Source organism: Chrysemys picta, chromosome 23 (assembly GCF_011386835.1).
Source record: "Chrysemys picta bellii isolate R12L10 chromosome 23, ASM1138683v2, whole genome shotgun sequence".
Classification (NCBI taxonomy): domain Eukaryota; kingdom Metazoa; phylum Chordata; order Testudines; family Emydidae; genus Chrysemys; species Chrysemys picta.
Window position 1 is genome coordinate 13,322,006 of NC_088813.1, and position 25,369 is coordinate 13,347,374.

General features: G+C 52.1%; 3 protein-coding genes across 11 annotated transcripts in view; 1 reads left to right on the plus strand and 2 right to left on the minus strand.

The window, feature by feature from the left end:
• The window catches only part of S100PBP (S100P binding protein), a 26,441-nt gene extending 24,429 nt beyond the window's left edge, over positions 1–2,012 (minus strand). For 3 of the 5 annotated variants that reach the window (XM_065577122.1, XM_042844730.2, XM_005302149.4), the window contains exon 1: positions 1,867–2,012. The gene's annotated coding sequence lies outside the window, so the exon portion shown is untranslated. The remainder of the gene's footprint in view (positions 1–1,866) is intronic. The other 2 variants (XM_005302148.4, XM_024107703.3) reach the window with 2 other exon arrangements.
• YARS1 (tyrosyl-tRNA synthetase 1) lies at positions 1,993–21,653 on the plus strand. Of its 3 annotated transcripts, none has more exons than XM_005302152.5 (14): positions 1,993–2,127; positions 6,335–6,425; positions 12,731–12,877; positions 13,069–13,244; positions 13,628–13,757; positions 14,162–14,242; positions 14,780–14,872; positions 15,275–15,410; positions 15,785–15,870; positions 16,821–16,956; positions 17,731–17,828; positions 19,078–19,271; positions 19,508–19,649; positions 20,669–21,653. In XM_005302152.5, exons 2-14 carry the CDS (start codon positions 6,369–6,371, stop codon positions 20,777–20,779), a joined length of 1,587 nt encoding a protein of 528 aa, XP_005302209.2. In that variant the 5' UTR covers positions 1,993–2,127; positions 6,335–6,368; the 3' UTR covers positions 20,780–21,653. The 3 variants fall into 3 exon arrangements, with proteins under 3 accessions (XP_005302209.2, XP_005302208.2, XP_042700665.2); XM_005302151.5 differs by having other exon boundaries at positions 2,005–2,149; XM_042844731.2 differs by lacking the exon at positions 14,162–14,242 and having other exon boundaries at positions 2,005–2,149.
• Positions 21,654–22,572: 919 nt separating this feature from the next.
• The window catches only part of NHSL3 (NHS like 3), a 53,959-nt gene continuing 51,162 nt past the window's right edge, over positions 22,573–25,369 (minus strand). For all 3 annotated transcript variants that reach the window (XM_065577119.1, XM_065577120.1, XM_065577121.1), the window contains exon 7: positions 22,573–24,935. The gene's annotated coding sequence lies outside the window, so the exon portion shown is untranslated. The remainder of the gene's footprint in view (positions 24,936–25,369) is intronic.

Sequence of the window (25,369 nt, forward strand, 5' to 3'; positions counted from 1 at the left end):
ACCCTCCTAAGGCCTGAGGACTAATATGGCTAAGAAAATGTGACAGGCCTCAACTTGTAGGCCCCGTGACCCAACATTAATTAATATTTATATTTCAGACTATAACTTAAATATACTTAATATGTATTATTCTTGGCTGCACCCTCCCACCCAAAGTTCACCTCAGTAGGGGACAAGGGGTCAGGACCCCCTTTCTCCCCCATTACAGCCCATCTGGAGGGGGCAGTTGTGATCGGGAACCCTCATCACATCCAACCTGGGAGGGCCAGCTGGGGTCAGGGCCCCCCGGTCACAGCCCACTCCTGCAGGAAGCCAGAGGGCCCAGCACCCCAACTCTGCAGTCAGACGTGACTCTCAGCCAGCCGATAACACAGAAGGTTTATTAGTCGACAGAAACACAGTGTAGAACAGAACTTGTTAGCACAGAAATCAGTGACATTCAGCCAAGTCCATCTTGGGGGGAGGGGAGCCCAGAGCCAGGGCTCTGGCCCTCCCCCTGTGCCTCAAGCCAGCCCAGAGGAACTCGCTTCCAGCTGCCTGGCCCCTCTCTCTGCACAGCTCTACAATGTCCTTAAGGAGTCAAGTATCAGAGGGGTAGCCATGTTTGTTGCTTTTTACAGATCCAGACTAAGAGTCCTGTGGCACCTTATAGACTAACAGATGTATTGGAACATAAGCTTTCGTGGGTGAATGCCCACTCGTCAGACGCATGTAATGGAAATTTCCAGAGGCAGGTATAAATATATAAATAAATATGCAGGCAAGAGTCAGTCTGCAGAGAACGAGGTTAGTTCAATCAGGGAGGGTGAGGCCCTCTTCTAGCAGTTGAGGTGTGAACACCAAAGTTCACACCTCAACTGCTAGAAGAGGGCCTCACCCTCCCTGATTGAGCTCACCTCCAGACTGACTCTTGTCTGCATATTTATACCTGCCTCTGGAAATTTCCATTACATGCGTCTGATGAAGCGGGTATTCACCCACGAAAGCTTATGCTCCAATAAATCTGTTAGTCTATAAGGTGCCACCAGACTCTTTGTTGCTTCTTCAGGAGATGGCCATACACCATCTCCACGCTGTTCCCAAGTGGTCCCGGACTCACAGGCCTGTGCTCTCTCAGCTCCCCACAGTCCCTGGGAGGAACCCCTTCAGTGCGACAGCCCTTCTTGGGGGGTCCACTCTCTTTCGGGGTTAAGCCATAGGCTCCTCCACCTCCTGGAACCAGTCACAGCCCACCAAGGGAGGGGGGGCGGGCAGGGGAAGGTAGGCAGTTGGGGTCAGGACCCTGCCCAGTCACAGCCCACTGGGGGGGGGGGGGGGAATTGGGGTCAGGACCCTGCCCAGTCACAGCCCACCGGGGGGGGGGGGGAATTGGGGTCAGGACCCTGCCCAGTCACAGCCCACTGGGGGGGGGGGGGGGAATTGGGGTCAGGACCCTGCCCAGTCACAGCCCACTGGGGGGGGGGGGGAGAATTGGGGTCAGGACCCTGCCCAGTCACAGCCCACTGGGGGGGGGGGGGGGAGAATTGGGGTCAGGACCCTGCCCAGTCACAGCCCACCCGGAGGGAGGGGCAGTTGGAGTCAGGGCCCCCCGTCTCAGCCCACCGGGGGGGCAGTTGGGGTCACAGCCCACGGGGGGGGGCAGGGGCAGTTGGAGTCAGGGCCCCCCCGTCTCAGCCCACGTGGGGGGGGCAGGGGAGTTGGGGGCAGGGAGCCCCGTCTCAGCCCACGTGGGGGGGGGGGGCAGGGGCAGTTGGAGTCAGGGCCCCCCCGTCTCAGCCCACGTGGGGGACAGGGGCAGTTGGGGGCAGGGCCCCCCCCCCGTCAGAACTCGCTCGCTCTGCCCCCACTCGGGGGAGACTCACTCACCCGCCGCCAATCCAGACGCGACCCCGGGGCTCGAGTCGCGACTAACTAACGCGAGCTCCTGGTCGGGAGGTGGGAAGGGCATCACAGGCTCCGCCCCCGCCCGCCGCGAGGCCACGCCCCCCAATCGACGCGCTCTGGGCTTGACTCGCCGCCCTGTCCCCGCAGCGGAAGCGGTGTCCGGCCGGGGCGCTTGAGTCGCAGCGCGAAGCTGATGCAACCCGGCGCCGGCGACTGGAGAAGGGCAGCGGGGGCGCCTCGCCGGTGAGCAGCGGGTCGGGTCACGGTAAGGGCGGGGGGGTTACACCGGGGCTGTTCAAGCCCCCCCACCTCCCTAGCGCCCCCCGCCCGTGGGGGGGGGGTCTGCCCTCCCCGCCCCCCCCCCCGGCCTACCCCTTCCCGCGCGTAGCGGCCTGGCCAGCCCCCCCGTGGGGCCGGCCCTGCTGCTCCTCTCCCGCCAGGCCCTGCCCCGCCGGCGGGGGGTGGGGGGCTGTGGCCCCTTCTCTGGGGGGAGGGGCTGAGTAGTGGGGACGGGACCAGCCCCCGCGGGGACAGGCTGGCGGGAGCTGTCAGGGGGGCGTTGAGGTAATAGCAGAAGGGGGGTGGGAGTAGGAGGGAAGAGAGGAGCACTCCGCACAGCGTTGATATGGTGAGAGCAACATTGATCAAGGAGCTACAGGACAGGAAGGGAAGAAATAATGCCCCCCCTCCTCCAATGTTAGGAGCCTGGATAGGGTGACCAGACAGCAAGTGTGAAATATCGGGACTGGCGGGGGGGGGGGGGTAATAAGTGCCTATATAAGAAAAAAACCCCAAAATCAGGAATGTCCCTATAAAATTGGGACATCTGGTCACCCTAAGCCTGGGTGACAAACACAAGGCATTGGAATTACTGTAGGTGGTGTTACTGAACATCTGGAGCGATGATTCAGGTTACTGGCATGTTTGGTTTCCATGGTGGTAACCTATTTAGGAAGGCTGGAAAGGGAGGGGCACTCCCTGTCAAAAATGGCATCAGCTGTTTCCGGGACCCTGGTAACTCGGAAGAAAATGATTTTAAATGCTCATGGGTCAGTGTTCTAACAGATAAAGCACGATGTGGGATATTAGTTGATGTTTGCTACAGACCACCAAATAGCCCAAGGGAACAGGAGGACAGCCCATATCTATAATGTGTAGTGGGGGGGGAAAAGCTGTGTGATCATGGGGGATTTCAGTTTGAGTGACATATGGGCTGGTCTCATTCTACCAGTATTAAAGCATCATTGGAATTTCTAAAAACTATATATGACAGTTTAATAACTGAAGAAGTGTTGAAGCCAATACAGAGGAATTCTTTATTAGATCTTGCTTTACCAGAGGTAGTAGAAACATACGCCCTTGTATCAGAGGCCTGGTGTCAGGCAAGACCGTTCACAGAATCTGGCAAGAACAGGGCTGATATTGCAGAAATACACATTCCTAAAAAGTGATAGTCACAGAGTACTCAGACAAACACATTCCGATATCACGCAGTACCAGAACATCCCGATATCAAGGATGGTACAAAAACATTCCCCAAGGATAACAGGAACACACTGACCCCTCCTAAAAGATAAGATCAGGATGACAGTACGTAACCTGTTTATATCAGGGTATAAAGATTTATCTCAGAAGGAGTATCTCTGGCCAGCCGAGGGGGGAATGGAAAGTCCTGCCATTGACTGAGCTGTGCCCATTGTCATGGGCATACATGTCTTAGTATCCTTGTAGCGTCTGCCAGGTGCTATTACTGCGCTTTGTCAACAATAAACCTGGCCTGGCACCTTCGTAAATATTAACAGATCTTGTGGTCATTGGGTGGTTCGCTCGAGGTCTGCTGTGCCGGCTGGGGCAGCACACAGAGAGAACACACACGTAGCCAAACATCTGACCACACCAGATAAAGCTGTGAACAGATTTAGTTCTGATCACAGAACTAAAAAGTAATGGTGGCTTAAGTACAAGCAATCTTGACTTGATCACATGTATAATGTGCAAATAGAATAAAGTCCAGACCAGGAATATATATAATTGGTACTTTAATAGGACCAATATCACAAAGCTGAAAACAGTTATGAGCCAAATCAGCTGTAAGGAAGAATTTAATCAGAAAAAAAGTGAATGATAATTGGGAATCATATAAGAAGACCTTACTAGATGTCCAAAAATCCATAATCTAGAAAGAAGGCCATAGTGGGTTAAGAGCAAAAACCTGGTTTAGAGGGGAAGTAAAGGCAGGTGTAAAAAAAAAAAAAATAGAAGAAAGGGGAAGTTGATAGTAATGAATATAATTCAGAAGTTGGGAACTGTACAAAATTGATTAGGAAAGTAAAGGGATACAAGGAGAAATCTATGACTAGCCAAGTTAAGGACAATAAGGAGAAGTTTTTAAAATATATTAGGAACAAAAAGAATCCTGACAATGGTATTGGTCCATTACTGGATGGAAATGGTAGAATTCTCAATAATAATGCAGAAAAGGCAATAAACATTCCTGTTCTGTAGTTGGGGGGCGGGGGAGAGAGAAACAGATGCTTATACTCTCATCATCTGGTGATGCTAACACTCTTTGCATTCCATTAGTTTCGGTGGAGGATAGACACTTTTAAATCTGCATGTCCAGATATCTTGCATCCAAGAGCTTCCGGAGGCTCTCCCTGGACTGTTCATGTTGATTTTTAATAAGTCTTGGGGCATTGGGGAAGTTCCAGAAGACGGGAAGAAATCTAATGTTGTGCCAGTTTTTAAAAAGGGTAAATGGGATGACCTGGGTAATTGTAGGCTTGTCAGCCTGACCTTGATCCTGGGCAAGGTAATGGAGTCGCTGACACATTACTCTCCTTTAATTCTTTATTGAGTGAGTCATGTAATTAATGTAAATCAGCAATGGATTTATGGAAAATAGAGCCTGTCAAAGTAACTTGATATCTTTTTTTAATGAGATTACAAGTTTGGTTGACAAAGGTAATAATGTTGACGCAGGATACTTAGACTTCTGTAAGGTGTTTGACTTGGCACCCTACAATATTTTGAATTAAAAAACCTAGAATGATATAAAGTTAGCGTGGCACACATTAAATGGAGTAAAAACTGGCTAACTGTGATAGGTTTCAAAATGTAATTATAAACAGGGAATCATCATCAAGGGGGTGTGTTTCCAGTAGGGTCCTTCAGGGATTGGTTCTTGGCCTTATGCTAGTTAACATTATCAATGAAACGACACACACATTGGGGGAGCGGTAAATAATGAAGAGGGCAGGTCACTGATTCAGAGCAATCCGGGTCGCTTGGTAAACTGGGCACAAGCAAACAATGTGCGTTTTAATGCAGCTAAATGTAAATGTCTATATCTAGGAACAAAGAATGTAGGCCACATTCCAGGATGGGAAACTCTATCCCAGGAAGCAGTGACTCTGAAAGAGATTTGAGGGTCATGGTGGATAATCAGCTGGATATGAGCTCCCAGCCTGAAGCTGTGGCCAAAAGAGCTGATGCAATCCTGGGATGCATAAACGGGGGACTCTCAAGTAGGAGTGGAGGGGTTATTTTGCATCTGTATTTGGCACTGGTGTGACCGCTGCTGGAATCCTGCGCCCAGGTCTGGGGTCCGCAATTCAAGAAGGATGTTGATAAATTGGAGAAGGTTCAGAAAAGAGCCACAAGAACGATTAAAGGATTGGAAAATCTGCCTTGTAGTGATAGACTCAAGGAGCTCCATCTACTTCGCTTAACAAAGAGCAGGTTATGGGAAGACTTGATCACAGTCTGTAATTATCTACATGGGGAACAAATGTTTAATAATGGGCTCTTCAGTCTAACATGATCCAATGGCTAGAAGTTGGAGCTAGACAAATTCAGACTGGAAATAAGGTGTAAATTGTTAACAGTGAGAGTCATTAGCCATTGGAACATTTCACCCAGGGTCGTGATGGATTCACCATCGCTGACAAATTTTTAAACCAAGATTGGGGGGGGTTTCTAAAAGCTCTGCTCTAGGTATGATTTTAGGGAAGTTCTATGGCCTGTACTGTACCCGGGGGTCAGACTAGATGACCTTGGAATCTATGGGTTCAAACCGGTGGCTGGGGAGTGAAAGTCTCTGTGCCCCACTACCCAGCCCTGCCTGCCCCCAGTCTGTGAGGGGGGAGAGATGCCTCTCTGCCAGGGTTATAGGGTAGTTATAGATATTTAACAGAGTCTGAACCGCCCCAGGGTGGGTGCCATGCCCATTCCCTCTAGTGAGCTGTGCCAAGAGACCAGCAAGGGGGGTGAGCCCCACACAGCTTCCCCTCCCACTACACAAGGCCAGCAGGGTGTGTGCCTCTCCCTGTGTGCAGGGGCAGTGGGATCTGTGCCCTGGCTGTACTGGAAACCACAACAGGAGTCCTCCCCCTATGACTATCAGGAGGGTTCCCCTCCCTCCCGTGACGTGTCTTCTGTTTAATTACAGTTTGTAACGGCTTGACTGGTCAAAGGCTGACGCGATGGGGGGTGAGCTGACCCCGAGAGAGAAATGCCACCTGATCACCCGGAACCTACAGGTACTTGTGGGGTGGGGCCCTTCTCTGCCCAGTTACTGAGACGAGAAATACAAAGGGATACGTACTTTGCTCTACTTATCTAATTAGTATTACTTGTGTTGCGGTAGTGCCCAGGACCCCACTGCACCAGGGGCTGTACAGACACAAAGCCAGTCCCTGCCCCGGAAAGCCCCCGATCTAAGAAGTGTCCTGAGGATTGGGGTGCCCCTTGTGCACCCCTCCCTAGACGGTTGTGGAGTTTCTGTTGTAACCGTGCTTCTTGGCGTGGTTCCTACCTCTGCCGTACTGTGATCTTGGGAAGCCCCTTAACCTCTTTGTGCCTCCATTTCCCCAGCCGCAGTATAGGGAGAATACTGAGCTGCCTTGCAGAGGTTTTTCTTTGTCTCTTGGCTCTTCCATAATGCTCATCAAGGGCCTCACAGTCACTAATGGATTTATCAACTCAGCAGCTCAGTGAGATCGATAAAGATCATTGTCCCCATTCTGGAGAGGGGAAACTGAGGCACAGAGAAACTGAACAACTCACCCAAGGCTAGAGAGAGCCAGGTATAAAACCTAGATCCTCTGATCCAGAGTTCTAACCAGATGACCATTGTCGTGGTCAAAGACACCCATACATTGATTTTAGTTTACAGACTCAAGCCTGAGGCCAGTTTATTGACACACATACCAGTGCACTGGGGTGCAGTCCGAAGACTGACACACCTAGCAGCAGCTTGCAGGCTGCTTTATTCCGTCAAACCGCAGGCACCGTGGAAAAATCATACGTCATGGAAAAATTAAAGTTGGGACCTGCCTCCCTATTCCCGGCACCTTCCTTATTATTTTACGAGAATTGGGTGCCTATTAGGTAAGGGCCTTTTGGTGTTTTTTCCGTTAAGGGTGTTACTTGGCACCAGTTTAGGGGTATTTCTCGTCGGGGTACACATTATTTTTTCGGGGTTTTACGGTTATTGGCATAGGGGGTTAACACAGGACGCTCAGGGAAGATCTATGATTGGCTGATTTTGCAGATAGCTGGAACTGCAGGAGAAGCTTGCTTTTTTGCAAAATCAATTTCTTCAGTCATGCGGTTATTATATTTCATAAACATGCGGTTATTATGTGCAGAGGTCTCTTGCATTGTTCACTCCCCCTCCCTCCTCTGGTCACAACCCTTGACTGAGTTTGGCAGGGAATTGTACAACTTGTTCAGGCCCAGGCCTGTGCTGCTCTGTGTAAAGGCAGTCAGCATAACAGAGCTCTGTCAGAGGGTCTGAATTTGGGCCTTTAGAATCACTTTGGTTATTAAAAGGAAGGCCCCCCAGTTCTATTTCCCCACAATTTCCCTCCTCTGATGCCATGTAGGTATCATTATTGTAATTTGCTAAAGCGGCCATAGTGCAGCATTTAGACTTAATAAGGTAAGAGGGACGACTGGGTGGAGGGATACAGAGATTTGGGGATTAGCAGGCCATGTGATAAAGCGGCTACCTTGTGCAGTGGTCAAGTTAAGGTGAAAGGGGAGAGGGATGTGGGGATTTGATGGCAGGGCGCAACCATCCTTTTTATTAAATAGCAATTTTTCTTTTGGGTCCTTACCTATAGCATCTCCTTTTTAACAAACTGTATTAAAAATGTTCAATAATTCCCCAGGGTGTAACTTACAGGGACAAAATAACTGGGGGGGTTTCAAGGGCCACAACGACACAAGGTTCTGATTCCCACCCAGACGTGTTGAGCAGCGAAACCATGGGGAGTGGTGATAAAACGGCTAGGTCCGTGGGGTGGCTTGACTTCCCATACCTGCCGGCTGATAACCCAGTCCCATAGACACCCACCCAGGGTCCAGGCATAAGTAAGTGCACTGGGGCCCAGGTGCCATTAAGAGGTCCCGAAGCTTGGAAGGAGCATGTTAAGGAGTTACAGGCCCATCCTGATAACGTTCACGTATGCCTCATTTCCACAGCTCGGGTGGCACTCCTGCAGTGGTGTTAAGGGCTTTGGGCCAACGCTGACTGAGGACATTGCTCCACGTTTTTGCTAAGAGACATTAAAGAAATCCTGCATTTGGCTGCAAGCTGAATCCCAACCAGTGTTTTTTCCTATTAAAACGAGGGTGTTTATTAATTTTGTTAAGAGGGTTTGGGTTGTGGTTCCCAGTCCTGACAGGGCATGGAGGGTTTTATATTTGAGTGGGTGCTGGTTAACCCTGCCTTAGCAAGGAGGCCTGATGCCCTTTTCAAATTTTTCAGGCGTTGTTCGTGGTCTTGGGCCTTGTTTATTGTTCAGATAGCAGCTGCTCCAGTTAGACCATGCAAGACCCCTTCTACTACGACTCTTTTCCCTCAGTGGAAACTTTCCCACTGCACAAGCCGGGCTAACCGAATGGCCGTTCCCTGGGTACAATTGGGGTATTGAGTAGTTATTTGGAAGGCAGAGAGGGGAAATGAGAGAGTAGTGGTTCCCATAGTAGCATTTAGCACAATCCACCATTGGAAGCGATAATCCCGTCGGTAGGCTGCGCTATACCACATTTGTTGGTCTGAGACCTGAATTTTTCTGAGGCCACGGCCAGACAGATTTGTATGGGAATTGGAGAAGATATGAGGGGGAGTAGCTGGAGAGTGGGGATTATAACGATGGGCTAGGAGGCAGTCATGTTAGAGTAGGGGTATATTGATGGTACAGGCTAAATCGGAGGCTACTGATTGGCCAAGATTTAGAAAAATATTACTTTTTCCCTCCCCACCCCAAGTTTGTTAAGGAGGAGAGGCTGAGGAATATTAAAAGTTTTATCTTCAGGTAGTTTTGGCTAGCTTCCGCAAGCTCTTCTTCGAGATTTCGTAGTCTTAGTTCACTTAGCTGTCCGGCAATGAGGCTGCAAGGGAGGGGTTACTAGCACAATCACCTTGCTTGGTTGGAGGCTTTATTATGGCCTCAGGTGGAGAAGTTGTTTTCTTAGCAAGATCCAAAGGCTTAGTGGATTTGTCAGTGGACAAAGGAGAGGTCACCAGCCTTCCACCCAGAAGTGAAGGACAAGGCAAAAAGCTGGTAACCTTTCCCCCTTCCTTCACCTCTGTTGTCCGGAAGGAGGAGAAGGAAAGATAGACCAATCAGTTGAAGAGCCGTTTCAGTGAGAAACATGGGCGGGTAGTCAATTCTCAGTACTTTACAGCCGTGTTGATAATTAACAGGGCTTGATAAGAGTCCCTTAGCATGGGGCCAGGGCAGTTCTTTGCTGATGGACCTTTATGTAGACCCAATCTTCTGGTTTCAGTGAGTGGCAGGATGCTGTATATAAAAAGACCTAACACATTTTGTTAGTGCCTGACTATTGTGTAATTTATTACATGACTGTTTATTTGAGCCAGGGCCAGCAGGGCACTGCCGGTAGTTGCATTGGGTGCCCTGGTAAAAACGTTATGAGGGCTGAATCTGGTTTTTTGATTGGGAGTGGCCTTTAAAGGGCATTTGGCCATACTGGATCTGTGAAGCTGCACACAGCTCTTTTATAATCAGTCCAGATATGCCAGAGTGTGATACAAAATCCTTAAGCAAAAGTTTTACAACAGTTTTTGCATTTGCCCTTTTTACAAGAAAATACATCACTAAAACTAACACAGACTTACAATTATAACATTGAAACGTTTGAATAAAACTAATCCAAATATTTAGAAAAAGTTCCCGAAGAGGGAAAAGTGCTGCCTGCCTAATCATTATGTGGCTGGCAGTAGTGCTGGGCCACAGAGGAAAAGTCCTATTTAACTGCAGCAATCAATGGTGCACGATCATCCGGTGATGCACATGAGCAAATAGGGCCAGAGCACCTGAAGCGCAACCGTCCAGGGAGCGCCAAAGGTGATCAGGGGATAAGGTGTACCCAGCAACACTTCAAGAACAATTTGTGGCTTTTTAGTTGATATTCGCTTTTATTTGCTATTTGTTACCAAAACAGATTTAAAATCTTCCATTCTCCTGGCTTTGACTACCCTGCTGCAGCCACAACTTTGGTTTATTTAAATTTTGTAAAGCATTAAGTTACTTTAAGGCTTTAAGGATTAAATGCTAAATACCAAAACTAAACAACACTAGTTTACTTTGTTTGGCAAAAGTGTTTTTTTGTTTGTTTGTTTGTTTTATAACCCCAAAACAACATTAATTTATTTTAAACTTATAAAACAAAAAATATACACACCAGGAGTGTGGTTTTTTTTTTTTTTTTTTTTTTTTTTTTTTACAAATTCAACTAACTTTTTTATAGTCAAATGATTTTACCTATATAACCTCTTGCCTGGATTATTTACAGACACTCCCAAAGGAATGGCTGCAAAGAAACCAAGAATTTTTTCTTTTAACATTTATACATCATTTCACTGCTTAATTTCCACCAGTAATTAGAGAGTTAACTTCTTACTTTCTTTCTTTTAACTTTCTTAAACTGCGGTTGCCTGCCCGTTTGGGCCCAATCTTGCTTTCTTTTTTTTTCTTTTCTTTTCTTTTTTTTCTTTCTCCATGGGCACAGGCATACTTTTACTACCAATTCAGCAAGGAGGGTGGGCTTTTATTGGCTAACCCCCCTTGTAGGAAAGGATTAATTATTTAACAAAGCAATTGCTATTATACACAAAGAATGGTGAAACAACACAACAACACTAGAGCACTGCAGTAAGCCCAGGCCTCCTCATTTAGGCGAGGCCAATTCCCAAGCCCCTCTCAATTCTCAGGTGAGGCTAGCTTCTCAACATTCACACCAATGGGGAGGTTTGTAAGGGAGGTCCTCGCACACACCCCTTCCTGCAAAGAGCACCAGCCCGCCCTGTAAAGGAACAGGGTAGGATACTCTATTGCCTCCGGCACGACGGGCGATTTTCAGGGATTCCCCCTCTCTCTGAGCAAGGGGAGGGAGCCCACTCCATACGCAAGTCCAGGCTCCAAGAGGAAGATTTGGGGAAAGGTTTCGGCCGCAGGTCAGTCACACAGGTTAGGAAAGGCTTGGTCCCCGCACACCCCTCCTCGGGCAGAGAGCACCGGCCCGCCTTCAAGAGAACGGGATGGGTTACTCTACTGTCCAGGAGTACGTGGGCGGTTTCCCGGGGCCTCCTTGCTCTCGGAGCAAGGAGGGACGCAATCGTCACTTAACGGACAGGAAAGGATGGGGACCTCTTACAACCCACAATCACACGCACACCTAATTCGGGATCTTTGCTATAACAGTCCTACCCGGCCACACAGCCTATTGCTGGTGGGAGCCCTGCCAACCCCTTCGGCTGCTCCGGTATTCCCTGGACTCCGCCCTCACGCAGTAGGCTCCAGGGAGTGGATTCCGCCCCCTTACTCACTATGGGGTCCACTTTCCCGGGGTTCCTCAGCAGCCTGTCCTTCACCTTCTGGGGGAACCACTCCCCAAAGGGTGAGAGCCACAAAGCTGACTAAGACAAAGTAGAAAGCTATAAAGGCAAAGCATAGGAGCTTGGTGTACTTCTTGCTCTTATCGAGACCAGAAACCTCAATCTACACTCTCTCACGCTGTCCGTGCACAGCCTCCCCCTTAATAGGATAGTGAGCTATGCCCGGACATAGGGAGAAGGCATTAAATGTCTCCCTTTCAGTTGTTTACCCCTAGTCCTCGGGCCACTCAGTTCTGGAGTCAGTGATGGTTTCCTTTATGTCCCAGAGAGACCACCCAGCCTATTCAGCCTCTGTTCCTGCCTGAATAATCTCCTGTCATCCGAAACTTGTTTGTATACTGGGCTGGCACTCTAGAAGTGTTTAACTGCCAGACGGATGTCCCAGTAATTTCACCGAGGCTGTTCCAAGGAAACCGTTGGGTCTAAGACCCTCGTGTACACACCACAAAACAGACAGTCCCCTATGCCCCCCCGCCCCAATTTATAGCCTAAGTAAACAATGATAGAGCGCAGCATGATGCAAGAAATTAAACAGACAAGTTACAGAACGGACACACACAAAACGAACAGGCGTCAGGCAAATGAGTCTAGCCTTAAAAGGTTCGGATCACAGCGCGCCCTTACCTGAACCCAGAGCCTATGGGCAGCTCCCCACCGAAGCCCAAATAGAGACAAGGGTCTCTTACCTGGCGCCTGGGATCGGAGTGGAAGCGGTCCACGGTCCTCCGGTCCAGTGGGAGGTCGAGTGATCCCGGACGAGCCCCTAAATTGACCACGACACCATCCTTCCTCTCCTGGAGATACAAGCCCAGTGTATTGCTTTCCTTCTCCCATGACTGTCGTGGTCTCTGCTGGGTCAGTAGGCATACTGAGTCTGTTGTGCTGTGTAACATGCAGCCTCTGGTTTCCTTGCAGGAGGTTCTCGGGGAGGATAAGCTGATGCCCATCCTGAAAGAGCGAGATCTGAAGGTGTACTGGGGGACAGCCACGACCGGCAAGCCTCACGTAGCTTACTTCGTACCAATGTCCAAGATTGCAGACTTCCTGAAGGCTGGATGTGAGGTACCTGCTCTACTCTAGATGCTGAGATCTTGGGGAGGCCAAAGGGAGAGAAGGGGAGCTTCAGACCCAAAGAGGTCAGGAGCATGGGATACCTTCAACTCCATGCTGGGTGGCAGAAAGGAACCGTAACGCCTCTTATCTGTGTAACACCCAGCGTGACGTGCCCAACTCCCCCTCCCGTTCTGTGCCAGGTGACGATCCTGTTCGCTGACCTCCACGCGTACCTAGACAACATGAAGGCGCCGTGGGAGCTGCTGGAGTTGCGCACGCAATACTACGAGACCGTGATCAAGGCCATGCTGGAGAGCATCGGCGTGCCTCTCGACAAGCTGAAATTCATCCGGGGCACTGACTACCAGCTCAGCAAGTGAGCTTGCGGGAGCCTGCTCCTCTCACAGGGAGTGTTCCCTCTATTGCCTGGCGGTGGGATTTGATGGCTACTACGAAGGAGAGGGCACAAGTGGCATGGAAGGAGGGAGCCTCGGCTATCTCACGTGCTGACCAGCTCCACAAAGGAATCCGGGGGTGGGGGAGACAAGTGGGATATTGAACCAGCTGGGGGATCTGTCTGTTCTGAGCATGTCATCAGGAAAGGAGGGGAGGGGGGCGGGGCGTAAGATAGCCACATGCCCGACTTCTCTCCGTTCCCACCAGTGTCCCCCTTTGCGTGCGGTGGCTATAGCAGAGGAAGGTTTGAAGCTTCCATTTGTCTGGCTTCAGCAGCAGTATTGACCTGTTCTCTCCCCCCAGGGAATACACGCTGGACGTCTACAGGCTCTCCTCGCTAGTCACCCAGCACGATGCCAAGAAAGCTGGAGCGGAGGTGGTGAAGCAAGTGGAGCATCCCTTGCTGAGCGGTCTGCTCTACCCAGGACTGCAGGTACCTTCGGGGAGGGTGGCAGCCACCCTGCTGGAACACATCCCCGTCCCCTGGAAGGCTGCAATGTATGCGCCAGGCTGATCACAATCCCCCTCCCCCTACTGCTGATTAGGGCAGATTTTCTTTCACGCGAATCAGCATGAGTATCTGATGTGCAGCCCAAATCTCGAGGACTTCACCTGGTGTCGGTGCAGTGCATGGATATGGTGGAGGTTTGGTTGGTTGTTTTCACTGGTGTTTGTACCAGTTGCACAATATCCCTAGGTAGCCAGGATGGGTGTTGGATTCCCAGCCCTGAGAGCTGGGTGGATTTCTAGGGGGTGAACGCTGAAAGTCTGTTGTCAGCTGGGGTGTGGGAGTCCTCGTGCTGCAGCGTCACGCTCGTGGGTATGTTCTCCCCACAGGCCCTGGATGAGGAGTACTTGAAGGTTGATGCTCAGTTTGGAGGAGTGGATCAGAGGAAGATTTTCACCTTTGCAGAAAAGGTTAGAACTGGGGAGAAATGCAAGAGGCTCCCCCAGGCGGCTGGTTCCAGGTCTCTGTGTTTGAACTCTGCCTGCAGCTGGATGGCAGCGTTGCTTTACGCAGAGTATCTGTGAGGTCACCCAGACCTCTCTTCAGGGTCCTGCTGCTGCCCGTCGGTGCACTGTGGCTGCTGCTGTAGCTGTTCGCGGGGCTGCACTGCCAGGTCAATGTTTGCTGCTCGGGCCCTGCCCCATGCAGGGGTGACAGTGACACGGCTTCTCCTTCCCCTCTCAGCACCTGGTGGTGGCTGTCGCTCGCTGCCCCCTGCAGTTTGCCCACTGGTGTGTGCTGGGAGTGGGTCTGGGCTGCCTGAAGAATGGAGCCTCCTCCAAGCAGAGGGGCTTGGGATTCAGCAATATGTTTTGAGCCCAGTTTTCTGCATTGGGGGATGTCTTGAGCCCAGATGCTAGGGAGGAAGAAGGCACTGGGGAGTGATGGTGAAAGCTGCTCCTCAGATGAGGATGCTTAAAGACTTTTAACTCCTTTTCCTTCTCTAGTACCTGCCCTCCTTGGGCTATACCAAGCGCCTCCATTTGATGAACCCGATGGTTCCGGGGCTGACCGGCACCAAGATGAGCTCTTCGGAAGAGGTAGGTTGATGAACCGCATCAGTCTATGCAGCAATCCTGCAGGGCGAGGAGTCTAACCCTTTGGGGCTGGTAGGCGAAGTCCTGGAACTCCACTGGCTGAGAAAGGAGCCCTCCTCTCTTCTTACTGTTGTTGGTAGCTTGAGAGAGGTGGTCCCAACTCCAGCACACCCTGCCTCTCCTAGGGCGGAGGTAGGGAAAGATGCTGAGAGCCCCAGAACAGAGACAGGTGCCCTCAGTTTCATTGCAGGTAGCTTGGCTATGGAGCGCTGAACCCTACAACTGGGCTAAAGTAAAACTCCTCTGCGTCCAGGGTGATACTAAATTAGAGCAGGATCCTGAGTGGCTGCACTGCCTGCTTCTGGTTTCAGCTCACAGGTCTCCTCTTCTCCTCCCACATCCTAGGAATCGAAGATCGACCTTCTGGATCGGAAGGAGGACGTAAAGAAGAAACTGAAGAAGGCATTTTGTGAGCCGGGGAACGTGGAGAACAACGGCATTCTGTCGTTCATCAAGCACGTCCTCTTCCCACTGAAGTCAGGTGACTGTCTCCATGCCCTGGAGAGGTTGGGGGGGGTGTCTTTCATCAGGAGCCTTTGCTGGGCGACGGCTGCTTAAATGTAGGCAAGAGGCAGGAAAGCGAGCATGTGTTTCTCTGCATCCTAATGCAAGGCACCAAGAACCTGGCACTGCCTCCACCTCTCCCAGAGCCAGAAAGGAGACACCGTCCACTCATAGCAATGACATGCCCTTTTCTGGTCCCTGCTGCGATACCCCTCATCAGTTGTTGGGGGAGGGGGAGGCAGTGGTGGTAGTTTGGAGTGGGGGTTATTAGAGTTGCCAGTGGGGACAGTGCTTCAGCGATTTGTCTTCATCTTGGTTAATCTGACCCTCTAAACCCGGCTTGTGTCACAGAGTTTGTGATATTGAGAGACGCAAAATGGGGAGGAAACAAAACCTACACGACTTACGAAGAGCTGGAAAAGGACTTTGCGACTGAGGTAACGTGGGGCGGGGGTTCGCTATCCACCTCCCTCATGCCCACACTGCTGTGTGCATGGAAACCCCCCTGGAGCATGCAGAGAGGCCCATGCTGTTTCCTCTGCCACAGGCTTTGAGTAGTGGGGTCAGTGTTGATCTCTTGCCCCATGCAACCCTACAGACTTACATGTGGGGCATCAGTAAGGGCAGATTCTGGCCCAGTGAGCGCAGGTGCCATGATGGTGTGAGTCAGATACGCCCAGGAGCAGCCAGACAATCAGTGGCTGGTGCAGTATCCTCAGTCTGTAGATCTAGTTGTTAATGATCTTCCATTTCTGGCCGTGCCTTTCATCTCTATGAACCCTACAAATTTAGCAATACACAGATCACCCCCAGGGAAATGCAGCCATCTCTGGGTGGGAAAACGTTGGCTGTTCAACAGCGCAGAGCAACTCTGCCCAAGAATTTAGGATAACAAGTGGAGAAGAATCTGTTTCCGGTTTAAGCCTCGGGGAAGTTTGAGGGAGATGGAATGTCATTAGCAAAGCTGGAATTTGACCAGGGTGATGGGGTAATGTCTCTGCTCTTTGCTGGCAGCGGAGGGGAAAATGCCATGAGATCTCTAACTACAATGGTGAGGATTTCAGTTTTACATTTCCAGTGCCACAGCGCCTCCTAGCACCACAAACGAGCATTGGGTGCGGCACTGACTCACAGGCGAGCATGGCTGAGACACCACCCCATATCCTGCAGCTTCCAGCTATTCCTCTGGGGGGCGGGTCTCCCATCCAGCTAGTGACCCAGCCTCTCTCAGCATAAGTCACTGTGGCTGCCCCACCTAACAGCTTTCAGTGACGTATTTGTCTAAATGGGCACAGTCATACGAAACTGCTCCTCCCTTCCAGTCCACTTCTCCCCGTGCCCCAGAGAAAATCTCCTCCACAAACCCTTTTCTTTATTCACGTGGCAGGTCGTGCACCCGGGGGACCTGAAGAGCTCGGTGGAAGTGGCTCTGAACAAGCTGCTCGACCCCATCAGAGAGAAGTTCAACACCCCAGAACTTAAGAAATTGACCAGTGCGGCGTATCCTGACCTGTCTAAAGCCAGTAAGCGCATGCCATGAGCTTCCAAGGGAGGGGAATCTTGTTACGAAGGCCTGGGCCAGGGAGATGAGTCCTCCCGGTGGGGCTAAGAACAAACAGAAGAAATTCTGGAACTTGAATTCTGCCAGCGATGTCCACAGGTGGCTCAGAGTCTGGGTGATACGGGCCTTGGCCTCGCTGCCTGATACACCTCTTCTTCCTGCCTCTCTTTGGCCAGCATCTGTCACATCTGACTTGGATTGCCCCCAGCAATGAGGGCTGATGGGAGGGATAGCTCAGTGGTTTGAGCATGGGCCTGCTAAACCCAGGGTTGTGAGTTCAATCCTTGAGGGGGCCGTTTAGGGAACTGGTGTAAAAATCTGTCTGAGGATTGGTCCTACTTTGAGCAGGGGGTTGGACTAGATGACCTCCTGAGGTCCCTTCCAACCCTGATATTCTATGATTCTATGAGTGGCCTATGGGCCATGTGCCTACCCCAGAAACTACAGATCCCAGCATGCAGTGCTCCATTTCTATTGGCGCTGTAGTCAAGCTGGAACAGTGCATGCTGGGATCTGTGGTCTGCACAGGCTGTATTAGAGATGAGGGTGGCTGCAATTTGCTTGATTTGTGTATGAATTGGTTGCTTCCGGCAAACCAGCGACAGTGACCCTTGTCTGGACAGAGTTCAGGTTCTCCTAGTCCCTGCACCCCTTCCACAAATGCACCTTCACTCGTGGCTGGGCACGACTCTTCTCAGGGCAGGCTGGTTTCACTCACTCTCTCTTTCTTTTGCAGAGGCTTCAGTGAAAAACTCCACCAAGAATTCAAACCCTGAGGTCGTGGTCCCATCCCAGCTGGACATCCGTGTTGGCAAAGTGATCAGCGTGGAAAAGGTACTGGTGCTTTAACAAGGATCCTGTGATGGGAGAGCAGGGATGGCAAAGAAAGGGGGGGGGACAGACAGTGGTTTGCAAGGAAAGTAAATCCTTCCAAGCTTGTCAGAAAGGGTTGGGTCTCTCTGCATGCTTAGCTCTAGGCTTGCTTTGCAGGAGCAGCACCTTGGAGCAATTCTTCCCTGAGGTTTCTGAGAGTCCTGTGCCTGGGAAGTCCCCATACAGGAGGAACTAGGCTTGGGAAGCAATGAGATTAGTAACTGGGTCCTGTCCACCAGGAGCCCTGACCCCAAAATGGCGTCTCTGGGCTGCTTGGTACCAGAATAGGAGGCAGTGGTTTGGTAACATATTAGACAACAGTTTTTCTCCACAGAGCTGTTTAATTATCAAGGCTTAATGAGCTCACCAGGTGCTGGGAAATGGGCCTTACCTTTCGTTAGTGGTGGTCATGCTCTGCAGCTCAGCTGAGCGAGGCGGGTGGGGATCTAGAAATGATCACTGCTGTGTCTGAATTGGAGGAGTGTTTGAGCAAAGATGGTGTGGGGGGTGAGAGCTGCCACCAGACGGCACGCTTTCCTTTAAACAGCTCTGTACTATTAACACAGCAAGGCTAACCTGTGGAACTCACTTCTGCAAGACTTTGAGGCGAATAACTTTAGTTTAAACAAAAAGATCAGATGCTTTAACGAATGAAAACATCACTGCAGTCACACAGCACAGGACTAACCAAAGCAAATTACCGGGGCCAGTGATCATGATGTTTCAGTGCCTCGAGTGATCACCTGCTGGGGTCAGGAAGAAATTCGCTGCTCCCCAAAACTTTTCATTAGTGGGATAGTATTGTAGAGAGGGGACTTATCCCCAAAGGCAGTCAGTCCCTGTTAAGGTCCTGGACTAGATGAGCTAGTTGTTACATTCTCCTGTTAATCTCATTTGCTGGTGAGCAGCTATCGAGGAAATTGCCCCCGGGGAAATTCTCCCTCTTGGCACTGTCAGTTGCCTCCTCCTAGCCTGAGATGAGGAGGGAGGCAGCCAGTGAAGAGCAATGGGGGCGAGGATTTGAATCATCCAGAAGTGGAGGCTGCTCTGGGGGGCTTGTTTCCTCATGGAGTGACTCAAGCACTCGCTTGGAGTGCGTATGTAAATCGCATGGGTGCCTTCCTGCCCATGTGTGCTCTCAGCCCCCCTTCCCGAGGGATGACCGTTCCCAGCTTCTCAGCTGTACCTGCATTGGCATTTGCATTGGCAGCACCCTGATGCCGACAGCCTGTACCTGGAGAAGATTGACGTGGGTGAGCCCGAGCCCCGGACGGTGATCAGCGGCCTGGTGCAGTTCGTGCCGAAGGAGCAGCTGCAGGACAGGATGGTGGTGCTGCTGTGCAACCTGAAGCCCCAGAAGATGAGGGGAGTGGAGTCCCAGGGCATGCTGCTGTGTGCTTCCAGGTGAGGGCGTGCAGGGGGCAGGGATAGCAGGGGTGATGAGGCTGGATTTCAGCTTGTTTCCCATCTGGGGCAGGAGGGGAGAATACAGCCTAGTCCCCCATCACCACTCACAACATCCAGGCTGCCTGTTGATCCCTGGCTTTTTGCTCTCCTACCTGGGGGGAGGATTAGGACAGGCCCCTTCTTTGAGGTCCTAGCTGGTCACTCCCTCCCCCTCTCTCTGTGTTTCTCCGCAGCTTGGGGGAGCCCCGTCAGGTGGAGCCCCTGGACCCGCCGGCAGGCTCCTGCCCAGGGGAGCGTGTCTACGTGGAAGGCTACGAGAGCGGGCAGCCTGACGACGAGCTCAAACCCAAGAAGAGAGTCTTCGAGAAGTTGCAGGTAAGAGGGGGAAGCTTCTTGCCCACGATGGGACTGGCTGTTGCTGGGGCCAGGGCCCATCTCTACAGTCAGAGCCTACACCAGCCCTGTCACGGCTTCAGGCTCTCAAAGTGCTCTATGGCCCCTGTGTGAGATGGGGATGTCGCCCCTCTTTCCAGGTGGGGAGACTGAGGCACACTGCGTGAAAGTGACTCACGTGAGGTCACACAGAGGGCAGAGCAGAGCCTAGAACTGGAATTTCCAGTCCTGTGCTCTATCCCCCCTGCCTGGGGAGCAGATGAACACAGCTGGCACAACACTGGCTAGCCAGGCATCTGCCAGCTGTCAGTTAACTGGCAGTGGGGCTGGGGTGATTGTACTCCCTGGGTAGGCCAAGAAGGCAGCTATTGGCAGAGACCTGTGTAGACCCAGTCCATCTCAGTGGGGTCTTGTTACCTAGCAGCTGGCAGGCTGTCACCACTTAAGGGCAGTGTCCAGTGGTCAGAGAGGGCGAGTGGGAGTCAGGACTCCTGGGTTCTGTTTTCTGCTCTGCCACTTACTTGCTGCATGGCTTTGGGCAAGTCACATTCCAGCTGTGTACCTCAGTTTCCCCAATGTAAAATGAGGAGCGGGATATCTTGTAGGGAGGTTAGGAGGCTACTCGCATTGCTTGGAAAGCACTCGGGGATCATCTGGTGAAAACAGCGGGAGAGCGGTGTTACAGCAGGGTCTGCCTGTGCCCCCACTTTGCTTCACCATTGGTGCCTATAGTGAGGGTTAAGGGCCCCCTTTGCCCTTAATGTGAGTTACATGGCAGCATTCCCTGTTAGACCTTTAGCTGGCAGGCCCCAGGAAGGCCTGCCAGGAGCAGTGTGCCTGTGCCAAGGGATTTGGGAGGTGGTGAGGGCCTCAAACAAGGATACCTAGCCCCAAGGCCATGTGCTGCAGGTGTGATTATGGTGAACAGGCATTGGCTAGCCAGTCTGACACGTCACCCCGGCTAGCCAGTCTGACACGTCACCCCACCTGCCTCTCCCCAGACTGACTTCCGGATCTCGGAGGACTTTGTCGCCCAGTGGAAGCAGAAGAATTTCATGACCAGACTGGGGAATGTCTCGTGTAAAACACTGAAGGGCGGGAACATCAGTTAACAAGTGCCAGCCCGTCCACCTTGTCCTCTCCTCACCTGTTGCCATCCACTGCTCCATTTTGGGTTCTGTTCCCCCAACCTCCACCACGATCGCCGCAGGGCCACGCTCACCCCACTGCAGCATGCCTCTAAGTGAGGGAGATTCAGCCCAAAGCACCTGGGGCTCGAGGCTGAATGTGCGAAATGCAGTAGATGGTACACACCTTGCAACTGACCTTGGGCAGATTTGGTGGAGAACCCGCCTCCAGAAGCAGCCGGTTTCCCTTCAAGCTGCCATTGACCTGTTCCCACCCAGCTGATCTCTGGAGAAGGCCAAGCATGACTCAGGGGGACCATGTAGCTCCTAAGCCCCCAGCAGGAGCGAGGACTGCAACCTGTTGTCTGTTTTCCCCTGTGAGTCCTCCTACATGCAGCTCTCCTGAAGTGTCCGAAGCCGGGGTGAAGTTGTGATTTGTACCAGTACAGGCTGTCACCTATTTCCCCTGACTTTCTGTGGGTGGATTCCAGCGGCTTTGAAGGTTGCACTCAAGCCGGCTGGAAGCTGCCGCTGTTGGAAAGCTTTGCTTATTTTAAATGCAAGTATTTCAGGGAAGAATGGTCATTCAAACCTGTGTCGTTCGTAACAGGGACTGCATGACATCCTGTGTAAATACAGTCACCCTATATCTGCCTCAGCCCCCCCACGTGCTCTGTGAGGGGCTTGAACTGCGAAGCCGAGGGGGCTGGGCCTATGGAGGGCACGCAAGGCTCTCCAGACACTCATGGCTGCTCTGCAAGCCCAGGGACAGGCTCGTGGAGCTCAGCCCATGGAGCTGCAGGTGTTGAATATGAAATCATCCCTCCTTGTTAAAAACCCCAATAAAGTGTGAAACTGACCGAGGCGTGTGTGATTGGGGGATGGGACTGTCTCGCTGGAGCCAACAACCGGATCTTAGAACGTGCGGGCAGGATTAACTGCGCTGAGCACCCCTGCCAGCCTCACTCCTGCGTGTAGAGCTGGGTGAAGGTGCCAGGCCAGGAAGGGGCCTGCCTCTAGAGGAGGAGGGGAGTTCTAGCCACTTCTTTCCCTCTGCTGAACCATAGCTCAGCTCAGCTGCAAGGCAGATGTTGCCAGCTGAGCTGGTGTCTTAGTGCTGTAGACACCTGTCCTGTAGCACTCACTGACCTTCCCCAGGCTCCCCTCCCCTGGTACTACCTTTCAGGCCTAGAGCCTGTTCCTGAGCCCTGAGTGGGTTTGTTTGTTTGCCTGGGGAGACGCTAGAGCCTGCTCCTTCTTCCGCATGGTCACAGCGGCATGACAACCCTTGGATCTTAAGGTCTCTTACCCAGTGCAGAGCAGAAGGGGTAGCCGTGTGAATGGCCGCAACACCTCCCGAATGAGCATGGAGTGGGCAATTTGTCCATCTGTGAACAGGTTTCAGCAGTGAGAGGGTTAACCCCTTGGACAGCTGGGAGGGGCAAGGCAGTTGTCTCCTGCCAGCTGGTTGATCCCTGCCTCAGGTGAGGTTAAACATCCCTCTGATCTCTCTGGGTTTACGCTGCCATGCTGCAGTGGGGTATCTGGGCTCCTTCCATGTAAAAGCAATGGCTGAGGCCCTAGTAGGCTCCAGTGAGGTTCTGGCACTTCTCCCTCGGTAGGGTGAAAAACTAAACAGCTTGTGTCTATCCGGGTGACTCATCTGTTCCAGGCTTTGGGGGGAGTTGTGTAAAGAGGGGGCCTCACTGTTATCACTCCAGCCATCCTGGAGGAGGGAAACCCCCAGCTGTTAGCCAAGAAGCAAAGGAGACAGCCAGTTTCAATCATCATCTTTAACCAAAGACACAGAGCTTGTAACGGTTACTCTGCATCTTCTCAAGGCAGACGGTTTTTACAATCAAGGAAATCAAAGCATGACCCCACGTTTAAAGAAAGAGAAATCAAGGTGCCTGGCTCTAGGGACCAGGGATGAATGTAAAACTCAGGCTTTTGGTCTCATTTAATGCTGCATCCAGTGTCATTCCCTGCTACAGGGCATCTGAAAAGCGTCTCACCTCTCCTCCCTCCCACGGGCTGTCTGTGTACACACAGGGCCTGGCTGGGATGAGGGCACAGCTCTGAAATTACAGAGCATGAGGGGAGTGGAATCTCTCAGGGGGGAGGTTATGGAGCTTGGAGCGACCCCTATGGCCTGGCCTCAGAGTCCAGATTCTCCTCCCTGGGATCCAGAAGGCTGGCAAGGTGGGGGGAAGCCCTTCCTCCTGTCCCAGGCAGATCCTGGCTGGTTGCAGCTCAAGGGTAAGCACAGGCAGTGACTGATTCCTGCCTAGCACCCCGGACTCACAGGGCAGCGGCTTGGGGCTTGTGCTTTCAAACAGGCCAAAGAAAAAGGGGCTGAACGCTCACCTCAGGGGCCACTTGTGGCTAATAGCCACTTTGCTGGGCCCTGAGGCAGGGGCACTGCAGGCTGCCGGCCCGATTAACCGCTTGCTTGGCTGCTACCCTGTTTCCCCGAAAATAAGACAGTGTCTTATATTAATTTTTGCTCCCAAAGATGCGCTAGGTCTTATTTTCAGGGGATGTCTTATTTTTCAGAAATGAAAAATGCCTTATTATCGGTGGATGCCTTATTATTGGGGAGGTCTTATTATCGGGGGGATGCCTTATATTACAACGAGAGGCAAAACTGTAAGTAGGCCTTATTTTCGGAGGATGTCTTATTTTCGGGGAAACAGGGTAGGTGGCTGTAAATCCCTTTCCAGCTCCTCGGCTAGTAACACTGTAGCTTGGGCCGCAGCAGCATGTAACATGAGGCAGCGTGAGCCTGACTTGTTCAGCACCCCCAGGACTGGCCGAGGGATCCTCCTAAGCCCTGCTTCTCCCTGCCCTCAAAAAGAACTTCCCAAGGAGCCCTTGCTGGCCTTCCCCTCCCCTGTTCTCAGAGCCCAGCACCACCAAGGGACTGCCCTGCCAGTAGAGCCCATCAGGCAGGGTCCCAGTACTGCCTTCGGGTAGCTCCTTTGCCCAGCTGCAGGGGGGGGGCAGGAGGCTTGTCTGGCAGGGGGCAGTCCCTTGTGGTGCTTACGCACTACCACGGGCCCCAGGGAATGAACACCTCCCCTGCCAGAGCAGTAGAGGTGGGGAGCCCCCACTCCCGAGCACAGGCGGCCTGGCTCACGCATCATGGCCTCACATGCCCACTGTCCTGTAACAGCCCTAGAGAGAGAGGGGACAGCAGGCAGCCTGACGCAGGAGGGGGCTTGGCCTGGGCTACCTGACTTGTCTGCTGTAACAGCTCTGAGGTCGTTAGCAGCCTGGGCCCCATTTCCCCTCCACTCGCAGCCAGGGCCTATTCAGCACAGACTCACCCCCCTGCACATTGTCACTGAAGTGGTCCTTGAGCCCGGGGCGGGCACCCAGCAAGACAGAGGCCTTTACTGCACCTAGGCCAAGCTGCTGCCAGCCTCCATGTGCCTCAGGCCTGGTGCTGTGCCTTTCCAAAGCCAGTCAGGGGCATATCTAGCACTGCACGGTGCGTGTCCTGGAACCCGAGAGAAGAGCCCATGCAGCAAAGCCGGCAGAGGAACTCCTTGGCCAGCCAGCCATGCGTCAGCCATGAAGTCCATAGCATTCGGGACGCGCCTTCAGCTTCTTTGTAAGAAGTGCTTTGATTTTGTACCGTCTCAGGTGTACAGAATAGAGCCAATCCTCCACGCTGTAGAAAAACAAGCCCACAGCCAGGTCTTCTCCCCACCCAGGCTGCCCCCCGTCCCGGCCAAGAGGCCGTGCTTCAGGTGGTGCAGCGTGGTCTTATAAGAACACCGCCCCACATTCCTCGCAGCGGCTTCTCTGCAGCCTTCCCTCCTGCACAAACACAACCGGCAAATCCAACAGGTGAAGGGCAAGGCGCCGGACTCCAGGACTGGGCTTCGGTGGTTTGTTTGTTTTTAAATGCAAAATAAAGCTGTATTATTGAAGAAAGTGAAACCAACACCAGTTTTTGCATAAATATCATCAAGGCCATCAGAGGCTAAGGCTGTTTGCTTCCTTTTACTCAGTCAGTCGTGCCAGCTCCACGCTCATCCTTTCACCTGCTCAGGTCCCTGAGAGAGATTTGTATTCCTGTAGGTCGGGGCACAAGCACGCAGCTTCATCCTTCAGGCTGTCTCTTCCCGTTTGTCTGCAGGAACAGGAGAGCGATTCCCGTTAGATTATCCTGAGCCCGGCACGGTAATAGCTGACCCACCAGGCAGTGTGCGTTACAGGCACCCCGTGGCTGAGCCTGTTACAGAGCTGGGGGCACTCGCCCATGCTGGTAGCTCTGGAAGGCCCTGGTTCGATCTTGGTGTCAGCCATCACCTGACACTCACTGCTGGTTTCTAAAGCTGTAGAGCCTGAACTGATACAGCCTGGGCTTGTGCAAACCCTCCAGCCACGGTTTAACGCCCCAAGAGGCGGAGTTACCTCCCAGCACATCAGCCTTTTCCGAGCAGCTTTGAGCCAGGTTGTTTCTGGACTGACTGGTGTTTAGACAGAGGGATGGGGTCAAACTAGGCCAAACAGCCAGCGCTAGTGGGGATCCTAACAGGGCTACGTTTGTTCCTCGTCTCCCTT